Source organism: Conger conger, chromosome 1 (assembly GCF_963514075.1).
Source record: "Conger conger chromosome 1, fConCon1.1, whole genome shotgun sequence".
In the NCBI taxonomy this organism is placed as follows: Eukaryota; Metazoa; Chordata; class Actinopteri; order Anguilliformes; family Congridae; genus Conger; species Conger conger.
The window spans coordinates 9,686,187-9,711,690 of record NC_083760.1 but is presented as its reverse complement, the minus strand read 5'-3'; the positions used below and the strand labels follow the sequence as shown (position 1 = coordinate 9,711,690).

General features: G+C 49.5%; 1 protein-coding gene across 2 annotated transcripts in view; it reads left to right on the top strand.

Moving 5' to 3' along the window:
* Positions 1-25,504, top strand: part of mideasb (mitotic deacetylase associated SANT domain protein b) — a 43,738-nt gene that overhangs the window by 16,020 nt on the left and 2,214 nt on the right. For both annotated transcript variants that reach the window (XM_061248456.1, XM_061248465.1), the window contains exons 2-12: positions 1-485; positions 3,972-4,283; positions 5,568-5,925; positions 6,565-6,631; positions 13,852-13,994; positions 14,559-14,662; positions 18,755-18,830; positions 19,761-19,849; positions 22,034-22,177; positions 23,199-23,318; positions 24,267-24,478. The exon at positions 1-485 is cut by the window's left edge and continues 1,561 nt beyond it. In XM_061248456.1, coding sequence (XP_061104440.1) covers positions 1-485; positions 3,972-4,283; positions 5,568-5,925; positions 6,565-6,631; positions 13,852-13,994; positions 14,559-14,662; positions 18,755-18,830; positions 19,761-19,849; positions 22,034-22,177; positions 23,199-23,318; positions 24,267-24,478 — 2,110 coding nt within the window. The remainder of the gene's footprint in view (positions 486-3,971; positions 4,284-5,567; positions 5,926-6,564; positions 6,632-13,851; positions 13,995-14,558; positions 14,663-18,754; positions 18,831-19,760; positions 19,850-22,033; positions 22,178-23,198; positions 23,319-24,266; positions 24,479-25,504) is intronic.

Here is a 25,504-nt window from a genome sequence, read left to right as displayed (position 1 = left end):
AGCACCAGCTACAACAAGCGCACCCGGCCCAAATTCACCAAAACCCGCACTTTCACGACTACTTCCCCTCCGGCGCCCACCTAATCCACAGCAATCAGCACCTTCAGCAGCCCCCACCTCAGGCTGTGGGGCCCCAGGCCGCCCCGCCGGGGCCGGGCGCCCCTCCCCCCGCAGATCCGCAGGAGCCCGAACCCCAGAAGCTCCCGCCGGGCCCCCAGCCGGCCCCCGAGGCCCCGCAGCCCGCCCCCCGCCGGTCCCGGCGGCTCTCCAAGGAGGGGGGCGTGCCCCCGTCGGTCGACGGCCCCTTCGTGGCCCCCCAGAACGGCGGCCCCGAGGGCCGGGGGCCCAACGAGGACGTGCAGGCGGCGCCCACGGGCGTGATCCAGAGCACGCGCCGGAAGAGGAGGGCCTCGCAGGAGGTGAATCTGGAGACGCTGGCCCAGAAGGCCTCCGAGATGGAGTCGCTGCCTCCGCAGGTCGTCAAGGTAACCGCCGCGTTCCGCGCCCGTGAGGGTGAAGGGCTCCGGTGATTGGCTGTAGTTCCGCTGCGGTCAGGGACCGGACGGTCGGTTCCTCTGAACGGGGTTTTGTTGTGCTGTTTGGATCGGTGGGAAGTGTTTGTGTGTGTTGTGGTGCAGGGTTAGATTTGAGTTGAGTGGAGTGGGGTTTTTTTTGCATGTTCTCCCGGTGTCTGCGTGGGTTTCCTCCGGGTACTCCGGTTTCCTCTCACAGTCCAAAGACATGCAGGTTAGGCTGATTGGAGAGTCTAAATTGCCCGTAGGTATGAGTGTGTGAGTGAATGAGATAGACTGGCGACCTGTCCAGGGTGTATTCCTGCCTTTCGCCCAATGTATGCTGGGATAGGCTCCAGCCCCCCTGCGACCCTGTTCAGGATAAGCGGGTTCAGATAATGGATGGATGGATGGATGGATTTCAGGCGCGTGTTCGTAAATACAAAGAAACCGTACAGATTTCCAAGAGTGGCTCTTTAAAGGCTGTGAGTGATGGATGAGAAAATTGCCGCTACAGTGCCCCGAAGAGCTCCCGAGTTCACAGAGCTAATGGGCGCGCGGCGTTCTCTAAATTGACGTCGCACCCCTGTTTCAAATAACTGCTGCGCTTTGAGCTCTCGCTCTGACACATTTTTAGCAGCTAGCTTGTGGCGTCGCAGCGTAAATGTGATGACACGACCGTGGTTTCCTTGACGCTGGCGGGAGCTGGCTGGGTAGGAATCGGATCGGCGTGTCGCTGAGCGCCACCCTGGGACTGTTTGTATACGTCCTCCTGTAATCCCAGCGACACGGCGGCGCGCTAGGTGAACACCCACTCGTGTAAACAGAAACCTGGCACCATCCCGCCCGGCGCTGGGCTGCAGGGAGGAGGAGGTGGGAGGTGAGGGGAGAACGTATCCGTATGTTTCGGAGAAACGATCTGTGCCTGTGCGGCTGTTTGTGCGCCTGCGCGTGTATGCCTCTGTGTCTCTGTCTGTCTGTGCATTCACTTTGTGTGTGTGTCTGTGTGTGTGTGCGCCTTGTGTGTGTGCATGCATTCACTTTGTGTGTGTGTGTGTGTGTGTGTTTGTGGTTGTGTGTGCGTGCGTGCATTCATTTTGTGTGTGTGTACCTTGTGTGTATGCATGCATTCACTTTGTGTGTTTGCGTGTGCGCACGTGTGTGTTTGGGTGTGCATGCATTCATTTTGTGTGTGTGTGTGTACCTTGTGTGTGTGCATGCCTTCACTTTGTGTGTATGTTTGTGCTTGTGTGCTTTTTAGTTTATGCGAGTGGTGTGTGAGAGAAATTAAGGAAGAAGTTATTGTGTGTGTTTGTGCGCGTGTGTTGAAAAGGTTGAAAGGGTCTCTGTTAATCATACAACACACACACATGCGAACGCACACACACACACACACACACACACACACACACACGCGCTCCCACACACACACACACACACTCGTTTCTCTTCCTCAGTTTCTGCAGTTGGAACATGAAGTGTGTTTCCTGGCTTGAAAATTTCATAAGCACCCAGGACTGAGTGGCGAAAGCTTATTGCGGTTAAACTGAGTCGAGGCGGTGCAGAGTATCAGACCTGACATGGAGAACGTGGCAGCCGCTGTCTTTGGTTATGGAGGGCGTTGGTGTGCCAGACACTGGGGCTGCTGTCTCTCCCCTGTCACATGACCTTGAGCTCCACAAAAAAAACTGTTGAGGTGAAGCAGAACAGAAGTCAATGATGCAAATCAAAACAGCCATCCGTTTCACTCTCTCTTACTCACACACACACACACACACAACACACACACACACACACACACACACACACATATGCACATACACACACACACACATATACCCACACACGCACACACACACAGGCAAACAAATCAAACGCACACATGCACAGTCACACACACACACACACACAGGAAAACACACGCAAACTCACGCATACACACACACACACACACACCCACACACCCACACACCCACCCCCGCAGGCAAACACACACACCCTCACATGCACACAGGCACACACACACACACACACACGCAAGCACAGGCACAGGCAAATGCACACAAACCCACACACATAGATCCACAGGTCGCCTTACTTTGCAATGTCAATATTACATGCCGCACAGGAAATTGGTATGGGAAAAAAAAAAAAAAAAAAAAATGTATGTCTCCCAGTTGCTTGATTTCACACATCCATTTTGTGGCGTTATTGCGAAAGGATTTTGGCTTGGCGTTCACAAGAACACAAAGTATCTACCCAGTGCATCTGTCTGCATTAATGGTGCCAACAGGACTCAGGTTTTTAATTAACTGTGAGGGACTAGGAATTCACCGAGCTGAACGAACAGCGCAATAAAGAGCATATATTCCCCACCGAACAGGCGGACGCGGGATTCACCGATTCGATGCGTACGTGCTCTGGTTTGTCGTGTGCTCGCTGTCGTTTGACTGCGTGTGGAAACTGAGAGGACAGGATGTAGAAGGTGCGCGCTGCAGACCTTCAGAAAGACAGTTTTTGCGCTGTACTGTTCTGTGCCTCAGGCTAAACTGCACCATATAATCTACAGGGTGGGGGTGGGGACGGGGACGGGGGGGGAGTGGGAGTGGGCAGATGGTGTAGCAGGGACATTCAAATGTATGTAGAAATATGCTTTTAAACAAAAATAATAAAGGGGGGGTGGGGTGTGGGGGGTATGCTGGTAAGCTCCCCACCCCAGAGGTAAGCGTGCCTGTGCGTGAGGCTTGCCTGGTGGTGCGTCTGTGGGGCCGACAGGAAAAGCTGCACTTCTGCATTCCATCAGTCCTGCAAAACACCACCCCCAGGGTCGGGAGGGGCCTGTGCAAGCCTCTCTCTCTCTCTCTCTGTCTTTCTTTCCTTCTCTCTCTCTCTCTCTCTCTCTCTCTCTCTTTCTTTCTCGCTCTGTCTCTGTGCAGCGTAGTTTCCTCAGTTCACAAGGCCTGAGCTGCACTGAACTGAAAAAACTACAAGAGTAACGATGAAAAGGAGCCCCCTTCCCCCCGCTTTATTGTTCTTTGGTTCCGTAACCTTTGGCCCAGCGGTATTTATGAAATGTGCGCATATGAATCCGTAATTTTTCTTAGGTTTTTTATTTATTTATTTTTATTGTTTGAGAAGGAAAGGTCTCAGTGACTATATTTATCGCTTTATTCTCTCAGGTGGACCTTTATACCAGTACATCTACCGTCCTGCAGGCTTTCAGTCCAACCCTAACAAAGCACACCTCCCTCAACAGCTAGAGAGTTTGCTGCCAACTAGTTGCGTCAGGTGTGCTCAATGTCGGTTGAAATTAAAACCAACAGGGCGGTAGATTTCTGGGAACAGGGTTGGTTCCCACTGCTTTATGCCGCTGCGAACGGTAGCATTTCAAGTTTGATGAGTATAGGTGCTGGAGAGAAGCAGGTCTGAGGTGTGTGTGTGTGTGTGTGTGTGTTGCAGCGTGAGCCAGGCGAGATTTGGATCCCCGGCGGTACCCAGGCTGCCCCGGGGCGGGGGGCGGTGGCGGAGAGGGAGGGGGCGAGCGCCAAGCGTCCGCGGGACGAGAGCCTGCTGCCGCTGGTCATCCCGGTGTCGGTCCCGGTCCGGAGGGCCGACCACCCCTCGCCCGACCGGGAGCCGGCCGACCCCCCGGGGCCCTGGCCCCAGAGGCCCCCGGGCGCGCAGGGCCCCGCCCACCTGGAGCACAAGCCCTCCGTCATCGTGACCCGCCGACGCTCCCTCAGGAACTCGCTGTCCGAGAGCTCCGGCCTGGTGAGGCTCACACCGCCCTGTGCCTCTCTCTCTGTCTCTCTCTCTGTCTCTGTCTCTCTCTCTGTCTCTGTCTCTCTCTCTGTCTGTCTGTCTGTCTGTCTGTCTGTCTGTCTGTCTGTCTGTCTCTCTCTCTCTCTGTCTCTCTCTCTCTCTCTCTCTCTCTCTCTCTCTCTCTCTGTCTTTCTCTCTCTCTCTGTCTCTGTCTCTCTCTCTGTCTCTCTCTCTCTGTCTTTCTCTCTCTCTCTCTCTCTCTCTGTCTCTGTCTCTGTCTCTCTCTCTGTCTCTCTCTCTCTCTCTCTCTCTCTCTGTCTTTCTCTCTCTCTCTGTCTCTGTCTCTCTCTCTGTCTCTCTCTCTCTCTGTCTTTCTCTCTCTCTCTCTCTCTCTCTGTCTCTGTCTCTGTCTCTCTCTCTGTCTTTCTCTCTCTCTCTCTCTCTGTCTCTGTCTCTCTCTCTGTCTTTCTCTCTCTCTCTGTCTCTGTCTCTCTCTCTGTCTCTCTCTCTCTCTCTGTCTCTCTCTCTTTCTCTCACAGAGCTGTCGCATCTCTCTCTCTCTCTCTCTCTCTGTCTCTCTGTCTCTCTCTCTCTCTCTCTCTCTCTCTCTTTCTCACAGAGCCTTCACATCTCTCTCTCAGAGCATTCACATCTCTCTCTCTCTCTCTCTCTCTCTCTCTCTCTCTCTCTCTCTCTCTCTCTCTCTCTCACAGAGCTGTCACATCTCTCTCTCTCCTTCTCTCTCTCTCTCTCACAGAGCTGTCACATCTCTCTCTCTCTCTCTCTCTCACACGCCATGCGTTCGCAGTGCTTTTACACCACTTTCACGGTCTCCCTCCATCCTTCCTGTGCTCTGTCCTGTTTGCTCTTCATCTGGAAATGGGATTATAACCTCCCCCCATCACCCATCCCCTACCCCTACCCACTCTCCCTCTTTCTAATTCCCTTAAGCACCCCCCCCCTCCCCTCGAGATTCTGCTCCCCCTCCACCTCCACCACAGGCTGCCCCTGGCCCCCTTCCCCCACTCTCTTGATCTTGGGGGTCTAGCTGCAGAAATTCCCGTCACAGATGGGGGTTTCTGCTGCAGCGAGATTAGACAGATTAGAGGGGTTTACCATGGTGTGTTGTGGGGAGGAAGAGGAGGGGGGGCGTTCACATTGTGGCAAAAACAAGTTTCACTGCGTTATTTCACTTTGTCTTCAAGATGCGTTTTTTAATGCTTTTTATAAAATAAAATAAAAATAAAAAATAAAAATAACATTTTGACCCTCCCGCCATCTTTGTCTTGGCAGAACGGCGGCGGAGACGGGGGCAAAGACGACGACGGGAAATCGGCCAAGTCGAAGCGGCGGCCGCGGCCGGAGCCCCTCTTCATCCCGCCGCCGAAGCCGGGCACCTTCATCATGCCGCCCGTGTACTCCAACATCACGCCCTACCAGAGCCACCTGCGCTCGCCCGTCCGGCTGGCCGACAACCCCCTCACCATGCCCCCCTACACGCCGCCCCCCATCCTCAGCCCCGTGCGCGAGGGCTCCGGCCTCTACTTCTCCACCTTCCTGTCCTCCGCGGCCGCCGCCGTCGCCGCCAACAGCCAGGGCCTGCCCCCGCCCGCCACGCCCAAATCCGCCACCCGCAGCCTGCTGCGCTCCAGTGAGTCTCACCTCCTCGCCTCCTCACCTCCTCACCTCCGTACCTCCTTACCTTCTACCCTCCTCACCTCCTTACCTCCTGACCTCCTGGCCTCCTCACCTCCGTACCTCCTTACCTTCTACCCTCCTCACCTCCTCACCTCCTTACCTCCGTACCTCCTTACCTTCTACCCTCCTCACCTCCTTACCTTCTACCCTCCTCGCCTCCTCGCCTCCTCACCTCCTTACCTCCGTACCTCCTTACCTTCTACCCTCCTCACCTCCTCACCTCCTTACCTTCTACCCTCCTCACCTCCTTACCTCCTCCCGTCCTCACCTTCTCACCTTCTCACCTCCTCGTCTCTCCACCTTCTCGCCTCCTCCCCTACTCGCCTCCTTACCTCCTCGCATCCTCCCCTCCTTACCTCTTCGCCTCCTTACCTCTTCGCCTCCTTACCTTCTCACCTCCTCACCTACTCGCCTCCTTACCTCTTCGCCTCCTTACCTCTTCGCCTCCTTACCTTCTCACCTCCTCACCTTCTCGCCTCCTTGCCTTCTCACCTCCTTGCCTTCTCGGTTGTTTGTACATGCAGGTTGGTTTTAAAAAATGAAAAACTAAAAATGAAACTGTTTTTGTTTTTGTTTTTTTTCTGTCTCTCAGACAGTTGTGATATAACGCCTCCTGTGCTCTCTGCGATTGGCGAGGCCACACCGGTCAGCATCGAGCCGTGAGTACACACTCTTACTCTCCCCTCCTCTTACCTGCCCTCTGCGTTTGCTGCGGATCAGTTCTGCTCTGTGCTGCTCGTTTTCGGCCTGGATCGGTGTACAGCCTGCCTCCTCGTGTGTATCCACCTCCGGTGTGTTGTCGTGTGAGACGGGGCCCGGGCCTCCTCCGTGTCCTCGTGTGTATGCACCTCCGGTGTGTTGTTGTGTGAGACGGGGCCCGGCCCTCCTCCGTGTCGCTGGCTTATTGATCGACACAGCAGGGCCCGCGTTCGTCGCGTTGCAGAAAACTGAAAGATTGCATTTCCTGTGGTTAATTTGCTGCCTTCTTGGGCTGATCTTTGTTCGAGCTGAACAAAGTAGGAGCCACGCTTTTATCTTCAGTACGGTGTCAGAATTACTCACAAGGGGTAGTTTGTTCGAATTAACCGGCAGTGCCAGCTCTCAGGATTATAGATTTGCTGATCTTTGACTCGTGTCTTTGTAAGAAGTAGGGCAGACAGCGTCCTACAACAGGATGAAGTGACTACTGACTCCAGGAGCTGTGCCAGTGACCTCATCATGAATTCAGCCTGTTTTACCCATAAAGCACCACTTTGCTCCAAACAAATAAACCATAAATGCGCAATACTGTGCATACTGAACAATAATAGATCTGTGCATGTATAACTTGTTGCAATAAATGGTTCACATCTGATGTTCGCTGAATATTATTACAGCTACAGAGTACGACTGTAATCATCTCAATTATCTGGCAAAGATATCGTCGCTTTTAACAGTGTCAATTCCTCAGTTTTGTCATAATGGCTCTTGGTGCATTCTATGGCTTTCTAAAGCCAGGTCAGAACAGATTACTGAAGCGGAAATATTTTTTTCCCCTTTTGTTCTTGACCTCAACATTTCCTGTTTGTGTAAATATAAACTAAACAACATGCAAGTGCAACACAAGCTGTGCTCTGAAGCCCGAGTAAGCTGGCCTCTAGTTCTGCTACATGCAGGCTTTTCTAGGCGCAGTTGGAGTCGAACACAAACCTCTAAAGCCGCACGACTGATGGTTTTCTCCTCTCGAGTGGGAAGCAGGCCTGTTCTCTAGCACGTTTCCCACAATGCACCGCATCGCCTGTATTGTCAGCTTCCACGTTACAGACGCTGGCTGTTAAAAAGCCTTCGAGAAGCGTTTCGGCTCGCTTTCCTGCGTCGAATTTAAAAACCCGTACACGGAGATGACTATCCGTGTAATTGGTTCTAAATAAACAAGTGTTAACCTAACTTCATTATAATCGCAGTGCTGGTATTGATCTTTGTCTTGTTTTTTTAAAGGTTGTAATGGTCATTTGCCAACAGAACAAAAGCAGCTGAGGATGTGCGTTGGCCACTGGGGACCTTATTAGCACGACGTCAACATAAATGTACAGCATCATTAAGTGTTTGGACGTGTTAATCAGTGACTCAAAAGAGGAAGTGTAACAAGTAAAACTCTCTTTGGCTTGAAATCGAAATATGACAGTTGCCTTCTAGACTGTGCCTGCGTTTCCGCTTCTGAGCGGTCCGAGATTTCAGAAATCGCCGTGGCTGAACTTTGCCAAGTTGTTTAAAGACAAAGCAGTAATATAGTGAAATATCATGTATTTGTGGACTCTTATGTAAGTCGTGTCACGAATGAATGTGTGTTTAGTGTTTTGAGCAGCGCTACTCCGCTCCACGTCCTGCAGGGTCTGCTGGCGTTCGCTCCAACCGCGCACTTACACCACCTCATTTCACTACTTATATTACCTGCTTGGTTCAGATTATAAGCGAACTAGTGAAATCAGGTGGTGTTGCGCACGGTAGGAGCAAATGCCTGCAGACCCTGCGGCCTTCAGGACGTGGAGTTGAGTAGCGCTGCTTTAGACGTTTATCGTGCATTTTTAATAAAAAATGACGCACAGCTTTCTAAAGTGATTTTAAGTGAACGGTAATGTCCCTCAGTTCCATCACCAAACCAACCAAGATAAAATTATTCTTTTGTCAGTGCTTTCTCAATATTTATATATTCAATGAATGATTTGGAATATTAAAGTGAAACATTTCACTTTGAGGTACTCTGCAAAGATGAAGATTAATCTGGTTTGTTGACTTATCTTATAAGTAAACGATTCTCTGCAGGCATTTTGATCACTCGGGACTATAAGGAAAGGGTGAAGGTCAAATATTTTATTAATTTCCCATGGTAGAAGTGATTCAGTAAGTTTTTCCTGTAGATGTCTTGGTCTTAATCGGAATGCTTCAGGAAGCACATTGTAAATGAGGGAAAGGGCCGGAACAATGGGGGGAAATGATTTTGGGCCTCCTGTAGTCCGTCCAGCCTGCCTGTCCCGTACAGTGTTAGCTGGGTGATAAGTGGAGAGACACTGCAGAAAACTTATTTCACTTTAGAATTGGTTCACTTTGAAAGCAATGCTGAAGGTTTTATTTAGGGGGCGACATGGCTCACGCAGTAAGAGCAGTCGTCTGGCAGTCAGAGGGTTGCCGGTTCGATCCCCCAACCGGGCGGTGTCGAAGTGTCCCTGAGCAAGACACCTAACCCCCAAATGCTCCTGACGAGCTGGTCGGGGCCTTGCATGGCAGCCAGTCGCCGTCGGTGTGTGAGTGTGTGTATGAATGGGTGAATGGAGAAGCATCAATTGTACAGCGCTTTGGATAAAGGCGCTATATAAATGCCTGCCATTTACCATTTACCATTTATTTTACGGTAAAGACGAATATCTCGTCTGCCACGTTTAACTTTGTTCCGTGTGTTTTCTAATTAACGAAGAGAGAGGATTAAAAATCTGCGTAATGGTGCCATCCTTTTGGAATTACGCCTATCCTCTGCCTTATAAAAACACTTTGTTTTGATGCAAGCGTTGTGACCCTTCAGTCTAATGAGCCGGTTAATCAGCCGGTGCTCATTTTCTACAGCCGGTAATAATTTAGCATATCTTTAACATGAGCGGAGCCGAGACAGCAAGTCTAAAATATGACTAATATGCTTTTAAGGGGTGAATATGAATTTCATTCTTGTTTTTTTTTTTTTTTTGGTCTTATTTGGTTCACTTTTTGACACTATGAAGGCAAAACACACCGGTAAAAGCAGCTATTAATGTTCCATCAATGGGAGATTTGTGCTCGAGTGGTGGAGACGCTTTTTGTTTCATCTGAGCTCGCAACTACATATTAGCATTAATTACTGGGACAAAGGTGACTGAGTACCCAGGTACCCAGATTTCCATTCGTGCTTCGAACGTGGGATCTGCACATTCTGTAATTACCGACTCGGCGCTAAAGGCTGTGGGTAATATCAGTAGCAGTCTGCTGCTTGCGTTTCCTGTAGCGTTTGGCCGCAAGTGAAAATACTGCTTTATGTAATAAGGAGCAGAGCTGGTGTCTGTTCTGGGCAGTGCGACTGCTTGTTGGCTGAAGCCAATGTTCTGAGCTGAATTTACCGCAAGTCTGCTTAGTCACTATATTTGGTCCTTTGGAAAAATGCAGGATACAATGCATTTAAGATTTTGAATGAATTTCGCCCTCCAATTTGCCTTCTTACGCAACACCTTTTCTAAGTGTGCTATGTTTTCTTATTGGCCTGACGGTGGTGTGCGTCGTCCAAGCCAAATCGCGGTCTAATTACGAGGAATGGAACATGAGCCGGGGATCCTAATGAGTTTTTATTTTTCCATATTGATGAAATTGTTGCAACCTTTCAGCAGTCTTTTCAACAATGAGAATAAAAATTTGAATCCGAGTGGCGGTAGAGATTAGCATCTCAGCCAGAGTATCCGATCTTGGTAACAGCTGAGCGCACTGATGCCAGTGTCAGTATGCCAGAGTGGTTACCTAACCCGTTGAAGAGAAGGTTTTTTTGGGGAGTTTTAAAATTTTATTTATTCTGAGTCAGTGTTCTAGGACTAGGAAATTACCGGTAGTTCTTGTTACATAATCACTGCTATGTTCAGTTACAGTAAGAGCGTTATCATCACATATTTGCGATCTTCAGGCGTTAACCCGAGGTTAGATTCTGCTCCTGTTTATATTTACGCTGCGGAGGACTGGAGCAGAAGTGCTTCATCAGGCCTTTTCTGTGGAAGGGTTTACAAAAAAAAAAAAAAAAAAGAATAATTTGACCCAGTTAAAGGTCTCAAAGTCCTGTGCTTTATCTCTGCGAGAGAGAGCGGCCATGTGTACTACTCAAGGCCTGGCTCTGCCAATCTGGGGAAAAAAAACAAACAGACTGGCCTGTATCAGGAAGCAGGGCAACTGCATGGTGCTGGGCAACTGCACAGAGCTGGATAACTGCACAGAGCTGGATAACTGCACAGAGCTGGATAACTGCGCAGAGCTGGATAACTGCGCAGAGCTGGATAACTGCGCAGAGCTGGGCAACTGCACAGAGCTGGGCAACTGCACAGAGCTGGGCAACTGCACAGAGCTGGATAACTGCACAGAGCTGGATAACTGCACAGAGCTGGATAACTGCACAGAGCTGGATAACTGCGCTGAACTCGATAACTGCGCTATACTGGATAACTGGTTTTACTTGGTGCAGTTATCCATTTAACTCAGTAATCCAGGGCGGGGTGTTTCACAAAGCAGGATTACTCAGTTAGCCGGATAACTGCACTGAATGAAACCCAGAGCAGCTTCTTTTTTTTTTTTTTTTTTTCTTCTTCAGTCCATGTTCCAGATTTGGTCAGGGTGCGGGTTTTACTCGGTGCAGTTATCCGGCTAACTCAGTAATCCATTTTTTCACGAAGCTGGATTGTGGAGTCGGCTGGATAACTGCATCGAGTAAAACGGGGAACGGCTGCTCCAGAACACAGGCCGTGGAACTCCAGGAGCTGTGGCACGGTTGGCACTCCTGCACGCGTGACTCCGAAACAGACCAGCTTGCACCCGCGGGGGGCTCCGTACAGGTCTGTGGGAAGCGCGCGGACAGCCTGCTACACTGCAAATGCAGGCAGCACCCCTCCCCCCCCTATTAGGATAACTGCAGTTGGGTTACGATCCTGGCAAAGGGACAAGACGACCCCGGTTTCCCACGCAAAAAACCGATATACGGTGCAGTCCGTAACTATTTGGACTGTGACCGTTTTTTGTTTTGACCCTTTACTCCCAATACATTGGATTTGAAATTAAATCATGGATATGAGTTGAAAGTGCAGACTGTCAGCTGTAGTCTGTGTGTGTTTACATCCGTATCGGGTGACCCCGCCCTTTATACATTAAAAAATATAAACATTTTGTCCGGCATGTGAATGTTGTTTATTATAGTAATTATCGTGAGGTTTAAATGCAAATCGTTCCTGGGTGGCTTTCAGATGCGTGGAATGCATCCTGTGCTGATGCAACACTGGTGTAATCTCAGGAGCCTGCTCTGTGCTCATTCCTGTGCCTTGTTTCACTGAGCCACACAGCCAAGCTACTGCTCAGATTTAACCCATCATCAGAGACTGCTGTGTTTCGGTGATTTTTTTTTCATCATGCCAAATCTGTTAAAAGCATTTCTCACTGTCAGTCGTTCTTCGCTAAACCCAAGCGTGGAATAATTTGCTTTAACAACAGCACTTTCGATCTGAATGCCACAACCCCGAAAGAATAGAATTAAAAAATGGAATATGGAAATGGAATAGTAAATAAAATAAAAACAATGAATGTGTGAATTAAAAATCGGGTTTTTTTTTTTTTTTTAAACCCTCGTTTTATTGTTGAAATGTAAACTGATGCCTGGTGTTTTCTTGTGACCATTGTGTGTGTTCGTCTCTCGTTGGGCGTGTGAAGCGTGGAGCATTTTTAAACGTTTGTGAACATCGTGTGTGCGTGCGTGCGTGTGTGTCCGTGTCTGTCTCTGGTTGTGCTAACAGCCGCATCGTCTCAAGCCGAGTGTCCCGGCGTGAGGAGGGCGCGGGGTCATGAGATGGTCGTTAATCACTCGCATCGACCCGGAGAATGAGCGCGCGTTGCTCCTCTCTTAGAGCCTCTCTCCGTACAGACGAGACGGCCGCCGCTGTGAAGGCCTCGGCTCCACCGCAGACGCCAAGCGCTGCAATCTCGCGCTTTCATCGTTTGCATTTTCATAGCGGAGTCAAACGCGTGGAGACCCCCCAATGTTTTCACGTCAATCGATTGCTGGACTTGCTCATATGCTCGGCGACTTCACGTTTGACTACGCAGGTCTTGCAATGTGTCTCCCCCGAAGTTGAAATGGAAACCCGACGTCTTATGATTAGAGCGCACGATTAAATATTTTTATTTAATTGTGGCTATTTCCAGTTTCTGAATGACTGTGGAACTGTCAGACTGTTGAGGTCCTAAATTGGTTGCTATCAGGGCGTTTTCGTCCACATATTGTACAGCTACATGTGGACTCTGGGAGAGGGAGTTAACGTGAGTGTGTCCTGAATTTCCTGTTGTTGTAATTGGGAAGTAATGATTAGCAGTTACGTCTCTGTTCCGTGACCTGTGTGTTTAATGTAACAATGCAGCATTCATTTCGAGTGGAGGGGCGGAGTTCATACTGTAAACAGAACTATTGGCGATTACAGCGTCTGTCGTAGTTTCCTTGTGACACGTTGCTCCCGTCATATTGGGTATTGGGGGGCACGTTGCTCATACTGTAATCTGCTGAAATTTGGGGGATTACCGCGTTTTCGTCCCGTTGTTTTGGCGAAACATTGCTGTTGCTCACAATGTCGTGAGATCTCTCAGCGGCTCTGTCCTGGCGCAACGATGGCGCTGTTATATTCAGAGAAGAATGTTGTTGTGCAGTATTACGGTATTGTGGGGGTGGATGCTGTTTTTCCTTTCATGGTCACTCTTATTTTATTTATTTATTTTTCTTTCTGTTTGTTGTCATAACACTCTAAAGATGAATTGCATGCAAGATGAGTGGAAGAATTACTGTAGTTATTCTAATCTAATCTCGTTCTCCCCCTCTCTCTATCTCTCCCTCCCTCACTCTCGCACTATTTCTCTTGCTCTCTCTTGTAACCACGCTCTCTTTCTCTCTCTCCCTCCCTCTTGCATTCTCTCCCTCTCTTTTGCTCTCCCTCACTCCCTCTCTTGCACTTGCTCTCTCTCTCTTCTTCTCTCTCGCACTCTCTCCCTCCCCCTCTCTCTCTCCCTCTCTTTTGCTCTCCCACACTCTCTTGCATTCGTGCTCTCTCCCTCTCTCTCCCTCCCTCCCTCCCTGGTTCTGGCGGTTCAGGCGGATAAACATCGGGACTCGGTACCAGGCAGAGGTGCCGGAGATGCGGGACCGTTCAGCCGCGCAGCAGGACCAGCACCTGGCCGAGATCGTGTGGGCCCCGCTGCCAGAGCTGGAGTCCAAACCGGCCCAGCAGACCAGAGGTGACCCGGCGGCCATCTTAGATTAACTCTCTGACTGCGTTCGAAACCACCTCCTTACTATTGTGTCCTAAAAACATGTCATCTCTACCAAACATACTGCCTACTGTTTTGTGTATGTTTCTAGTGTGTGATGGGCAGTATGTGAACAATACCCTCCATACTATTTTCCCGCGGTACTTGTCATAAGACGTCCCTTTGTTGTATAATGGCCCCAGCTCTTCCTCTCTGGTTTATGGGTCCGGAGAGGAAGAAGGAGAGCAAATCTTTGATTGGTCCTCCTAAAAAGCATGGCTTGCTTCCTGAAACTCTGGAAATAAGTCTGTCATGACCCATCATCAGTACTACTGATTTTGAGTACGCTACATTTAGAGAAAATCGTTCATACTTAACAACTTCCTTATCCAGTATACTCAAATTATGTACTCAATAGTAGGCAGTAAGCTGTTTGGGACATGTTGTGTCCCTGAATGCTGGAGGTCGCAGATGTATGGTTCAGGCCTGGTATCTGCTTGGTATGCGTGGCGTGTTTCAGTGTCTGATGTCTTGACGTCTTCTGCCCTGCAGTGAATGACCTCATGAGCCTGTCCTGCTCCAGCGCTTTGTGTGGCGGTGGGACCAATCAGGAGCTGGCGCATCACTGCCTCTACGAGTGCAAGGGTGACATTCTGGTAAGTGAGGCATGCTGGGATTTGGAGTCTTTTTTTGCGATGTTCCTACGCTTCATTAAAATGCCTTTTGTTGCGCAAGTTCAAAAAGGCTCCAGTGCGCTCTAGAGGAACCGAGCATTCCGCTTTGAGTTCACCACAAAGTACTGAAGTGCACCTTCCATCTCCCCTATGTGAGAGTGCATATGTGGGGGGGGAGAGCTGGGGGGGGGGGGGGGGCTGGCGAGGAATCCATTAACCTCCACATTTTTCAAAATGTCATTTTTAATTAAGAAACACTCAGCACAGAGTCAGCAGCGTGCGCTTGCGACGGCTCCGGCTCGCCACCGGAGGTCCGCCTGTCCCAGCTGTCCTGAAGGGAGCCGCCTGGCGGAGGACTCTATCGCTCACACATCCGCCCCGGCCCTTTGTCCCTCGGCGCGCCGTTCGGCTGGCCCCATTCAGCCCGGCGGGAACAGGGCCGGCCTCTGTGCGAGACCGCCTGAGACCCCGTGACTCGTGACGCCGTCAGCGCCGAACCTCACTCGCCCCCTTTCTGCCCCCGCCGCCGCTCCCAAACACTGCCGGGGTGATGCACCGTCACCTGCAGGGCTGTTGGCTTTTTTTATTGTCCAAACTCCCCCCCCCGCCCCTTCCCCTGGGCCTCCTTCTCACCCCCTCCCACCCCACCCCAGGCCTTCTCGCCCCCTCCCACCCCACCCACACAGGGGCCCACAGGCCCCTCAGCCCCCGGGCCCGGTGCCTGCAGCGTTACTCAGCCCGAAACCAGCAGCTGCAACAACAGGGGAGACCCCCTGACTCTCAGCAGCGCAGGGGCGGGAGGGGACACTTCCTCCTCCTGACAGGAAGTAGCGGACGACAGGGGAAGCTAGTCAAGTCCTCCTACCTTTAAATAAAATGTGTTTTAGGGGTTGTGGCGGCTGGTTATGTGCAGGTCTACCTGCTCCTGTGGTGGATAGTGGCTCTCAGATGAGCTCTGTAAGTTGTTGGCACTGAGATTTGAGGCAGCCTTTGGGCCTGAAGTCCTGTCCGTGGGTGGGGGGGAAGAGCCTCCAGCGCCACCTGTGCATTCCGAGTTGTCAAGGATACCTACAGCCCCTGCCGGAGCCCCAGTTCCCTCTCTCTCTTTCACGCCACATCTGGGGGGCACATTTTGGGAATGAATCACACACCGTTATCTGCCCCGGGGCTTTCCGATTGGATCCCGGCCCGGGTTGGACTAAAGGTCTTGGTCAGTGATGTCATCTCCGCTGAAGCGGGGGGGAAAAAGTGAAGTGAATGTTTAACGTCTTTTAAAAAGAAAAAAAAAAAAGAAAAAAAAAAGGGGGGGGGGGGGAATTCCATTCATTTAGACCTTCTGTGTGAAGACAACACCTCCTTTCAGGAGTAACGGTTGGTACAGCCTGTGACAACTGCCGTTAACGACAACACTGATTATTGTTTTATGTTGCAGACCGCTTCAGTACATATAGAGATTTCAGTGTGTTCTTCAGAGTAAAATGCCCAGTGCAAAGTGCGAAAGAGGCACTGGCTGCCAGCTTATTTCACAACTGCCACTGAGGCTGAGTCATAGCCCAGTTTTAGATGTGCTTGAGCTGGCCTGGGCCTGCAGGCAGGTACCCTGGGTCTCGCTACGCTAAGCTCGCAGAATTTCTCACCTCAGTGGCTGAATGAATCCTCTTTCTCCTTCCTTGTCTCTTTTTTTAGGGGGGGGGGTTTGTTCCAGGACATGGCAGGGAGCCTGTTACTGATATCCTGTTGCCCATTTTCTCTCATGTTTGGCTCTTGGTTGTGTTGTGTTCTGCCTGATTTATCTCAGATTTGGCACACCTATTGGTCACTCTCCATATTTATTTTTTTCAGTCTAAATTTAAGTCTTCCCTTGGTCTTGGTCTAGGCCCAACATGTTTTTCACAGTGTAGGGACTTATACAGGGCTCTACTCTTAACGTTTTCATCCCAGGAACGCATGTGCTCCTAAGTTGAAAAAATGAGGAGCACACTAACACTAACGTATCTCATTTAAATGTCCATCCATCCATCCATCCATTATCTTAACCCGCTTATCCTGAACAGGGTCGCAGGGGGGCTGGAGCCTATCCCAGCATACATTGGGCGAAAGGCAGGAATATACCCTGGACAGGTCGCCAGTCCATCGCAGGGCACACACACCGCTCACTCACACACTCATACCCACGGGCAATTTAGACTCTCCAATCAGCCTAACCTGCATGTCTTTGGACTGTGGGAGGAAACCGGAGTACCCGGAGGAAACCCACACGGCACGGGGAGAACATGCAAACTCCACACACAGAGGCAAACTCCGCACATTCAAACCCAAGACCTCCTTGCTGTGAGGCGGCAGTGCTACCCCCTGCACCGTCCGTGCCACCCTCATTTAAACGTGCCCCTACATTGTTTTTCCGGTTAGCACACATCAATATCGAGGCGCAGATGTACTGTAGAGCCACGTTTGTTCCCGTTCCTCTGGCCCTCATTTCCAGTATCCGACGTCAGTGTCGCCGTGTTAACTTAGCCTGCGCGTGTGTGTGTCGACTACTCGCTCCAGCGCCTGGTGCCTGCCATCGCGTATCTGGTCGTAAAACACCATCTTTGCATAACATTCCTCCGCCGGTTTGGCTGGCTTATTGTTTATAGCGTCTGCATGTGTACACAAAGAAAACATTTCACCGCCGAGAGTCATAAGCATAAGCCCTACCTATTATGGGTACCTAAAACGTACATTTTGAGAACAACATTTGCTGCTTTTTCTCCTGATTGGCACTCACCCCAGGCCTGGACTAGACGCTGCTCTGGGTCGCCAGGCCATTTCCAAAAACAGTAAACCGTGCTGCTGCCTGTAGATATGAATCATTTTATCCCTCTCTGCAAGGCCTTGCTGAACGAGTCCAGTGTTCACTTGTACGGCCGGCGCATGGTAACCTCCAGGTGTTTTTTCTTAGCTGTAGAAAGGTCATGAACAGAATGCGCGGACTCTCGTTCTTCTCTTATAAATGAGCGGTCTTTACCGATGTTGTTTCCTGACACAGCTGAAAGCGTGGTTTACCCGTGGTTGTAGAGTGCATGGGATATCTTTGTTTATTGATATGACATTGAATTGATTACTGATATGATATTGACAGTGCTGATTATTGATATGATATTGAGGGTGCTGATTGTTGATATGATATTGACGGTGCTGATTGTTGATATGATATTGACGGTGCTGATTGTTGATATGCTGATTATTGATATGATATTGACGGTGCTGATTATTGATATGATATTGAAGGTGCTGATTATTGATATGATATTGATGGTGCTGATTATTGATATGATATTGAAGGTGGTGATTATTGATGTGATATTGATGGTGCTGATTATTGATGTGATATTGATGGTGCTGATTATTGATGTGATATTGAAGGTGCTGATTATTGATATGACATTAACGGTGCTGATTATTGATGTGATATTGATGGTGCTGATTATTGATGTGATATTGAAGGTGCTGATTGTTGATGTGATATTGAAGGTGCTGATTATTGATGTGATATTGATGGTGCTGATTATTGATGTGATATTGATGGTGCTGATTGTTGATGTGATATTGACGGTGCTGATTGTTGATGTGATATTGACGGTGCTGATTGTTGATGTGATATTGACGGTGCTGATTGTTGATGTGGTATTGATGGTGCTGATTATTGATGTGATATTGATGGTGCTGATTATTGATGTGATATTGATGGTGCTGATTATTGATGTGATATTGAAGGTGCTGATTGTTGATGTGATATTGAAGGTGCTGATTGTTGATGTGATATTGACGGTGCTGATTATTGATGTGATATTGAAGGTGCTGATTGTTGATGTGATATTGACGGTGCTGATTGTTGATATGATATTGACGGTGCTGATTGTTGATGTGATATTGACGGTGCTGATTGTTGATGTGATATTGACGGTGCTGATTGTTGATGTGATATTGACGGTGCTGATTGTTGATGTGATATTGACGGTGCTGATTGTTGATGTGATATTGACGGTGCTGATTGTTGATGTGATATTGACGGTGCTGATTGTTTATTTTCAGGGAGCTCTTGCCCTCCTGCTGCTGAAGAAGCCCATATTTTCCAAGTCCCACACGCTGGGGGATTACCACTACTCAGGTGTGTAGTGTCCCTGCCCGTATCACTCCCTCTCTCCTCCTCTCCTCTCCTCCTGTCAGCATGTCTATGCCTGTGCCTGTGTGTGTGTGTGTGTGTGTGTGTCTCTCTGTCAGCATGTTTGTGCCTGTGTGTGTGTCTCTCTCTGTCTGTCCGTCTGTGCCTGTGCCTGTTTCTCTGTTTGTGCCTGTGTGTGTCTTTCTTTGTCTGTCTGCATGTCTGTGCCTGTGTGTGTGTGTGTGTGTGTGTGTGTGTGTCTGTATGTCTGCACTTGTGCGTGAGTGTGTGTCTGTCTGTCTGTCAGTGATTCTGGTTCTGGTCTTATACGTTTAGACTGTTTCCATTTGGATTCAGAGCCTCTTGTTTGCCCATTAGGGAGTGGCAGGGATATAGGTTAGAACCCCCCCAGCCCTAAACAATGACAGCTGAATAATGGAGGGGGTTGGTGGAAGCTGCAGGGGAGGAGGGGGGTGCGTTGGGGGCAGTTTGGGAGTGTGTGTGTGTGTGTGTGTGTGTGTGTGTGTGTGTGTGTGTGTGGGGGCGGGGGCGGGGGCATTGGCAGTGTGCCATGTGTTTAATCCCATACTGAGGACTTCAGCCCCAGCACTAAAGACAGGAGTTCTATTGTGTGCCTCTGGACGTGTGTGTGTGTGTGCGTATGGTTGCCTGTGTGTGAGTGGTCATGTGCATGGTTGCCTGTGTATGTGTGAGTGTGAGTGTGTGTGTGTGTGGTCGGTCATGTGCATGGTTGCCTCGGTGTGTGTGTGTGTGTGTGTGTGTGTGTGTATGTATGTGTGGTTGTGTGCATGGTTGGTTTTGTGTGTCTGTGTCTGTGTGGTTGTGTTGGTGGTTGCCTGCACTGCGCGCAGACAGACGCACACGCGCAGCGCCGTCAGACACGTGACCTCATTGTGCGCCTGGCGTCTCCCCTAGGGTCCGACAGCTGGACGTCAGCCGAGAAGCGCTACTTCAACAAAGGCATCGCCGCGTACAAGAAGGACTTCTTCATGGTCCAGAAACTGGTGCGTGGTCCACTCACCCGGTCTGCTAACGTTTCTCAGGCCCGTTGCACTCTCGTGTGCAAGACCTTCCTCTGAATATCGCTGGGCTCTTGACCTACCCAGGAAACATGCTGAAAGGTCTTACTCTTATCTTGCGGGCAGACAGTGCCGATAATCTCCCCTTTCAAGCCGTAACTCTGATCAAATAACACGTTTAAAGCTCTTCTGTGCCTGGCCGTCAGTGACTCCCTGTAAACTACGGTAACCCTCGTTGTTCGTTTAAAGAGGTCAAAGTAGAGTGGCGGAGATTTGAAGTGGGTAGACGCCAAGTGAATCGGCAGCTTCATCTTACAGTTGTTTTGTACATTAAAGTAAATAATTATACATGGCTAATTACTATAATTTAATGCAGTTGGCTGCAGGGAAAGAATGTGGAGAAATAATGAGTGTACAAAATACATATTTAACTGACCTTTCTTTACTGCTTCAGTTTGTTTCACATGCACACACACAGACATCATCAAGTAATTATATAAGTAAGCATTGGTTTCACTGGAGAAACAGTGGGAAAGTTCTGTGCAATGTAGTGCACTGTACAAAGTGCAGTTACCATAGAAAATGTCTTCTGAATGTTTTCAAAACATTTTTTTAATAACGTAATATAATTGCTTCCACACATCCTCTCACTTCTCACTCCAGTCACTCCAGATTTTGCTTTAAAACGGTTTTGTTTGTGTTCTCACTATTATAGGTAACCATGCCAGCTTCCCTCTGGTCATCATTAGCAAATTTTTTTGGTCTGATAAAAATCTGTATTATTATGAAATTCAAGGTCACGTAATACTTACTGTGGTTACAGCGGCTCCTTGAGCTGCTGCAGTCGTGTTTTTCAATTCTGTTGGAAGTCGGTTGGGCAATTTAAAATGTTTTAAAATTTGACCTTTCCTTAACCGGAAAGTCGCATTGATTTAGAGAATCTCTTTTGGCGAGGGATTCCTGGCTTAAGAGGTGGGGGCAGTTCAATACATACGGAGAAGTATACAAGAACAGACAAAGAGGTCCCAATAAGAACACAATGAGAATACCAACCGTTAAAAACAATTGCACACTTTCCAGTAGGTCTTTGCGAGGTGTTGTTTTGAATTCTTTAAGTGAAAGGAAACCGCTGTAGAAGCCTTCCTTCCCGTGATCCGTTCTGGCTCTTTGTACCTGGAATTTAATCAAGTAGCAGGAACGTAGCGCAGAGGGTCCTTAAAGCTCAGAGTGGGGACAGGTCGGAGGCCTCTGCCGTTGTCTGGGTCTGAGAGAAACGCTGTTTTCCCCCCCCCCATCATGCACCAGACTGAAAGATCTCCTCATCACAATGTCTGTGGGGAGTGATGATTGCCATCCGAACCGTTTCAAAAGGACGGGGAATTCTTGGCGTAAACCCCACACAAATGTATAGCTGCCTGGCCAGGCCGATATAGCGACGCCGCGTTGTGTTTCCGGCGATGTTGCCAGTGTCTGAGAATGCCCTGCCTTTGCATATTCAGGAAAACCGGAATGACTTTACCAAGGCTGCTACACTAATTAAAACTTTTGACGCCCTCTTATATTTCTGCTCCGATAACACGCATAGGAAGGGAGAAGGTGGCGGACGAATTCTCGGGAGCGGTGTTGTGTGCCAGTCGCGCCTCAGGAAACGGCGCTTGTTATGATTTTGCTTCTTTTAGTTAGGTCACGAACTGCGTGTAATATAAAACCCAAAGCGTTTGATTGCCTGCCCTCTCACTATAATGGTTATGATTATAATAATAATCATGGTGATTTGTTTTTCAATGGCACCTGCCAACCTTTTTAAGAATCTTGTTTTCTAATTTGTTTAGCGATTTCTAATTTGATGAAGCAGCGCTCCTGAGTGATATACTGTGTGTAATAATGATCATTTACTAAAGCGTGAAGGTTTTAAGAAGGTAATATTTATACTGCCAAAAGGCAGAAATGTCACGTCCGTGTTTTTGATCCTTTTAACCCTGCGTGAAATGGCACAGACATGCCTCTTCAAATAAAGGCTTCCTCCAAAGGATAGCGCATATATTTGATGCCTTTCCAAAGATTTGCAGGAAATTGCATGAAAATAGACAAGTTTATTTTATTTTAAATGTAATAACTGAATGTCTCTCTCCCTCTCCCTGTCTCCCTGTCTCTCTGTCTGGCCTGCAGATCCGCACTAAGACCGTGGCGCAGTGCGTGGAGTTCTACTACACCTACAAGAAGCAGGTGAAGATCGGCCGCAACGGGACCCTCATCTACGGGGACATGGAGCCCCCCGAAGCCAAGGCCACGGAGGTGGAGGTGGACGTCAAGGTGGGCCGCGCTCCCGTCCGCCGCTTTACCCCTTTAGCACGGCTCTGTTAGCTTCAGGCATTTAAGAACAAGAAGAAGAATGGTAAATGGTCGGCATTTATATTACGCCTTTACAATTGATGCTTCTCATTCACCCATTCATGCACACACGCACACACACACACACACCAACGGCGATTGGCTGCCATGCAAGGCACCAACCAGCTCGTCAGGAGCATTTGGGGTTAGGTGTCTTGCTCAGGTACACTTCGACACACCCAGGGCGGGACCGAACCGGCAACCCTCTGACTGCCAGACGACTGCTCTTACCTGCTGAGCTAATGAAGAAGGTGTACTTTATTGAACCCTGCCAGGTAATTTGTCCTCTGCACTTGGCTGGCCCATCCTAGTTGCTAGCAGCCACTGTGCACCACCTGGGGAGCAATGCGGGGTTAAGGGCCTTGCTCAAGGGCCCAACAGCTGTGTGGATCTTATAGTGGCTACACTGGGGTTTGAACCACCAACCTTCCAGGTTCCAGTCATGTACCTTAGCCACTAGGCTACAGGCTGCCCAAATGTATTATCATAATCTTATCTAGAGTGTCTGTTTACATATATTACAGTCACTAATTATACAGCTGGAGATCGGTTAAGGTGAAGTACCTTGCTGAGGAGTACAATAACAGTTATACATACACGGAGTACAATGGAGGCTTTATCTGTGGGAATGAAGCCTGCAAGGCTGTGGTGTAGTTATACTGCTGCCAGACAACAGCTCCTAAACACTGGACAAATGTCTTGCAGGTCGCACAAGTTCAATTTGACAGCAACCCCTTTCGTAACCAGGGTGGAAATCTGAATGGTTTCAGTTAAGGCCGTGATTTAATCGAGGCCTAGTGGTTAACGGCGTGACGGGAACAAAGGCTTGTCGACACGGTGGCCCCACTGAACCCGGGATGAATGACCTCTCCGGTGAAGATGAGCCGGTACCGCAGTGTATGTCAGGTCAGCGGTTGAAATGAACGCTCTCGTTTTGTTGCAGAGCTCACAACGATTTGAATCGCGGAAGGAGGAAGAGGACGGCCAGAAGTGGGAGGGGTCAGGTGACCGGAAGCAGAACAGCCCTCCCAGGGTGACGCAAACGCTCCAGGCCACTGGAAACGTAAGGCGGGTGTGGGGGGGAGTTTCTAATAATTTTCAGAAATCTTATTTGATATCAAGATCTAAATATACAGTAGAATGTGCAACTCTGGCCGGAAATCTGAAATGTGGTTTTTAGTCATGTTGAGGTTTGCAGGAAAAAATATCTTTTAGATATGCTGCCCTCTGGTGGCGGATGGCTAACTGTTATGAAACACTGTTCCTGTGAGATAATTTCACCTAGCTGGGCGACTTGACAGCTCCGCTGTAATTATATTTGAGCCGACTGGAAAGTCCCCTCGGACTCGCATATTGGAATTGTTTCATGGTATTTCATCAGCTTATCATAATATCTGTCATCAGACCTGGCAAATACGCCATTGTTTTGGATTCCAAAAACATTTCTGTGCTTGATTGATATTGCCTGGGGCAGTTGAGCCAACCGAGAAGGTGGGGGTTGAGAGTATTTCATCGGTTCTAATACACCAGACAAGCTCAGTAGAGCATACAAAAGTATTTGAATTGCATGTTTGACCCAGGTATGGCTGTTATCCAACAGTGCCGGTTGGTATGAGGAATATGAGGTATTGACCACAGTGCTACGGTGTGGCTCCTGGATACGGCACTTCCAGTTCACCATAGAGAAGAAGCCTCTGTGCTTGAGTAGACACTTGAAGCTGTGTTTCTGTGTACCTGGGGTGTGGGTGGATGGGTATCTGTGTACAGGACATTAACACTGTCAACCTGTCCGGGTTGCCAGGTCGGCGCAGTGCTGGTGTTGAGGTGGGCTGTTAACATTGTCAACCTGTCCACCTGTCTGGGTTGCCAGGTCAGGGCAGTGCTGGTGTTGAAGTGAGCTGTTAACATTGTCAACCTGTCCACCTGTCCACCTGTCTGGGTTGCCAGGTTGGGGGCAGTGCTGGTGTTGAAATGTGCCGTTAACATTGTCCACCTCTCTCCGGGTTGCCAGGTTGGCGCGGTGCTGGTGTTGAAAGAGGAGCCCAGGAGGGATCAGCCGTCCTGGGGGGTCGGTCAGCCCCCGCTCCCCCAGCCACACCCGCGCCCCCCTCCCGCCCCCTCCAAACCCCGCCCCGATGCCGCCGCCAAGAAGCCCGCGGCCTCCACCACAGGGAAGGGCCAGTCCAACCCGGAGGGGGAGTTCCCCTGCAAGAAGTGTGGCAGGTCAGTAGCCAGGTCCCCCCCCCCCCCCCCCCCCCCGACTGGGGAGTTTTACCTCATGCGCTTGTGCTATTTTGGGGCTCAGGCCTGGTGTTTGCCCTTTTCTTTTTGGCCTTTCTGTTACTCTGTAAAGCGTGTTTGTTATGGTCTTCTGTAAAAAGCCCTATACAAATAAATAGAATTTAATACTGTGGGCTGCCTGTCTCAGTGTCTGTCAGGGCTGGCCAGTCCTGTTCCAGGAGATCTACCCTCCTGTAGGTTTCCGCTCCACCCCTAGTAACGTCACACCTCAGTCAACAGTTAGAGCCGGGCTGCCCAACCCTGTTCCTGGAGATCTGCCATCCTATAGGTTTTTTATCCAAGCCTAACAAAGCACACCTCATTCACCAGCTAGAGCAGGGCTGCCCAACACTGTTCCTGGAGATCTATCGTCCTGTTGCTTTTCAGTCAGCAGCTAGAGATCACGTTGTACTGCTAATTGGTAGAATCAGGTGTCAAATTAGGGTTGAAATGAATACCTAGAGGACTGTAGATCTCCGGGAGCAGGGTTGGACGGCCCTAGTGTATATGATGTGGGGAAAGTCAGCACTGCGTTATGGTGTCTGTCCCAGTGCCTGCAATGTGAGGAGACAGTACTGTGTTAATCCCGGTTTATAGTCCCATGACAGAGCGTTGTTGTGATGTGCAGTGGACGTTGCTGGCTGCAGTGACATTTTGTTTATAACTCTGGGTGACCCGAGTGCGGTTATATATAGGACAACGACCACAGACCGCGTCGGGCAACTTTCACGGACGTTCTGCGATTTGAGATGAGAAGTCCGTCCCCGTGTCGGTAGTGTGAGGTTCGGTCAGTACTGCGGGCTGTCTGTCCCAGTGTCTGTATTTGCGAATCGGATTGAAACCGACTTTGCGTTGCATTAAAAACGAGGAAATTATTTTCATTCGAATGACTTGAGAGGCTTTTTTACTGAACTGTCATTGCGGAAGCTTGTGGGAACGCGGAACGGCAGGTCTGACTGAATGTGTCGT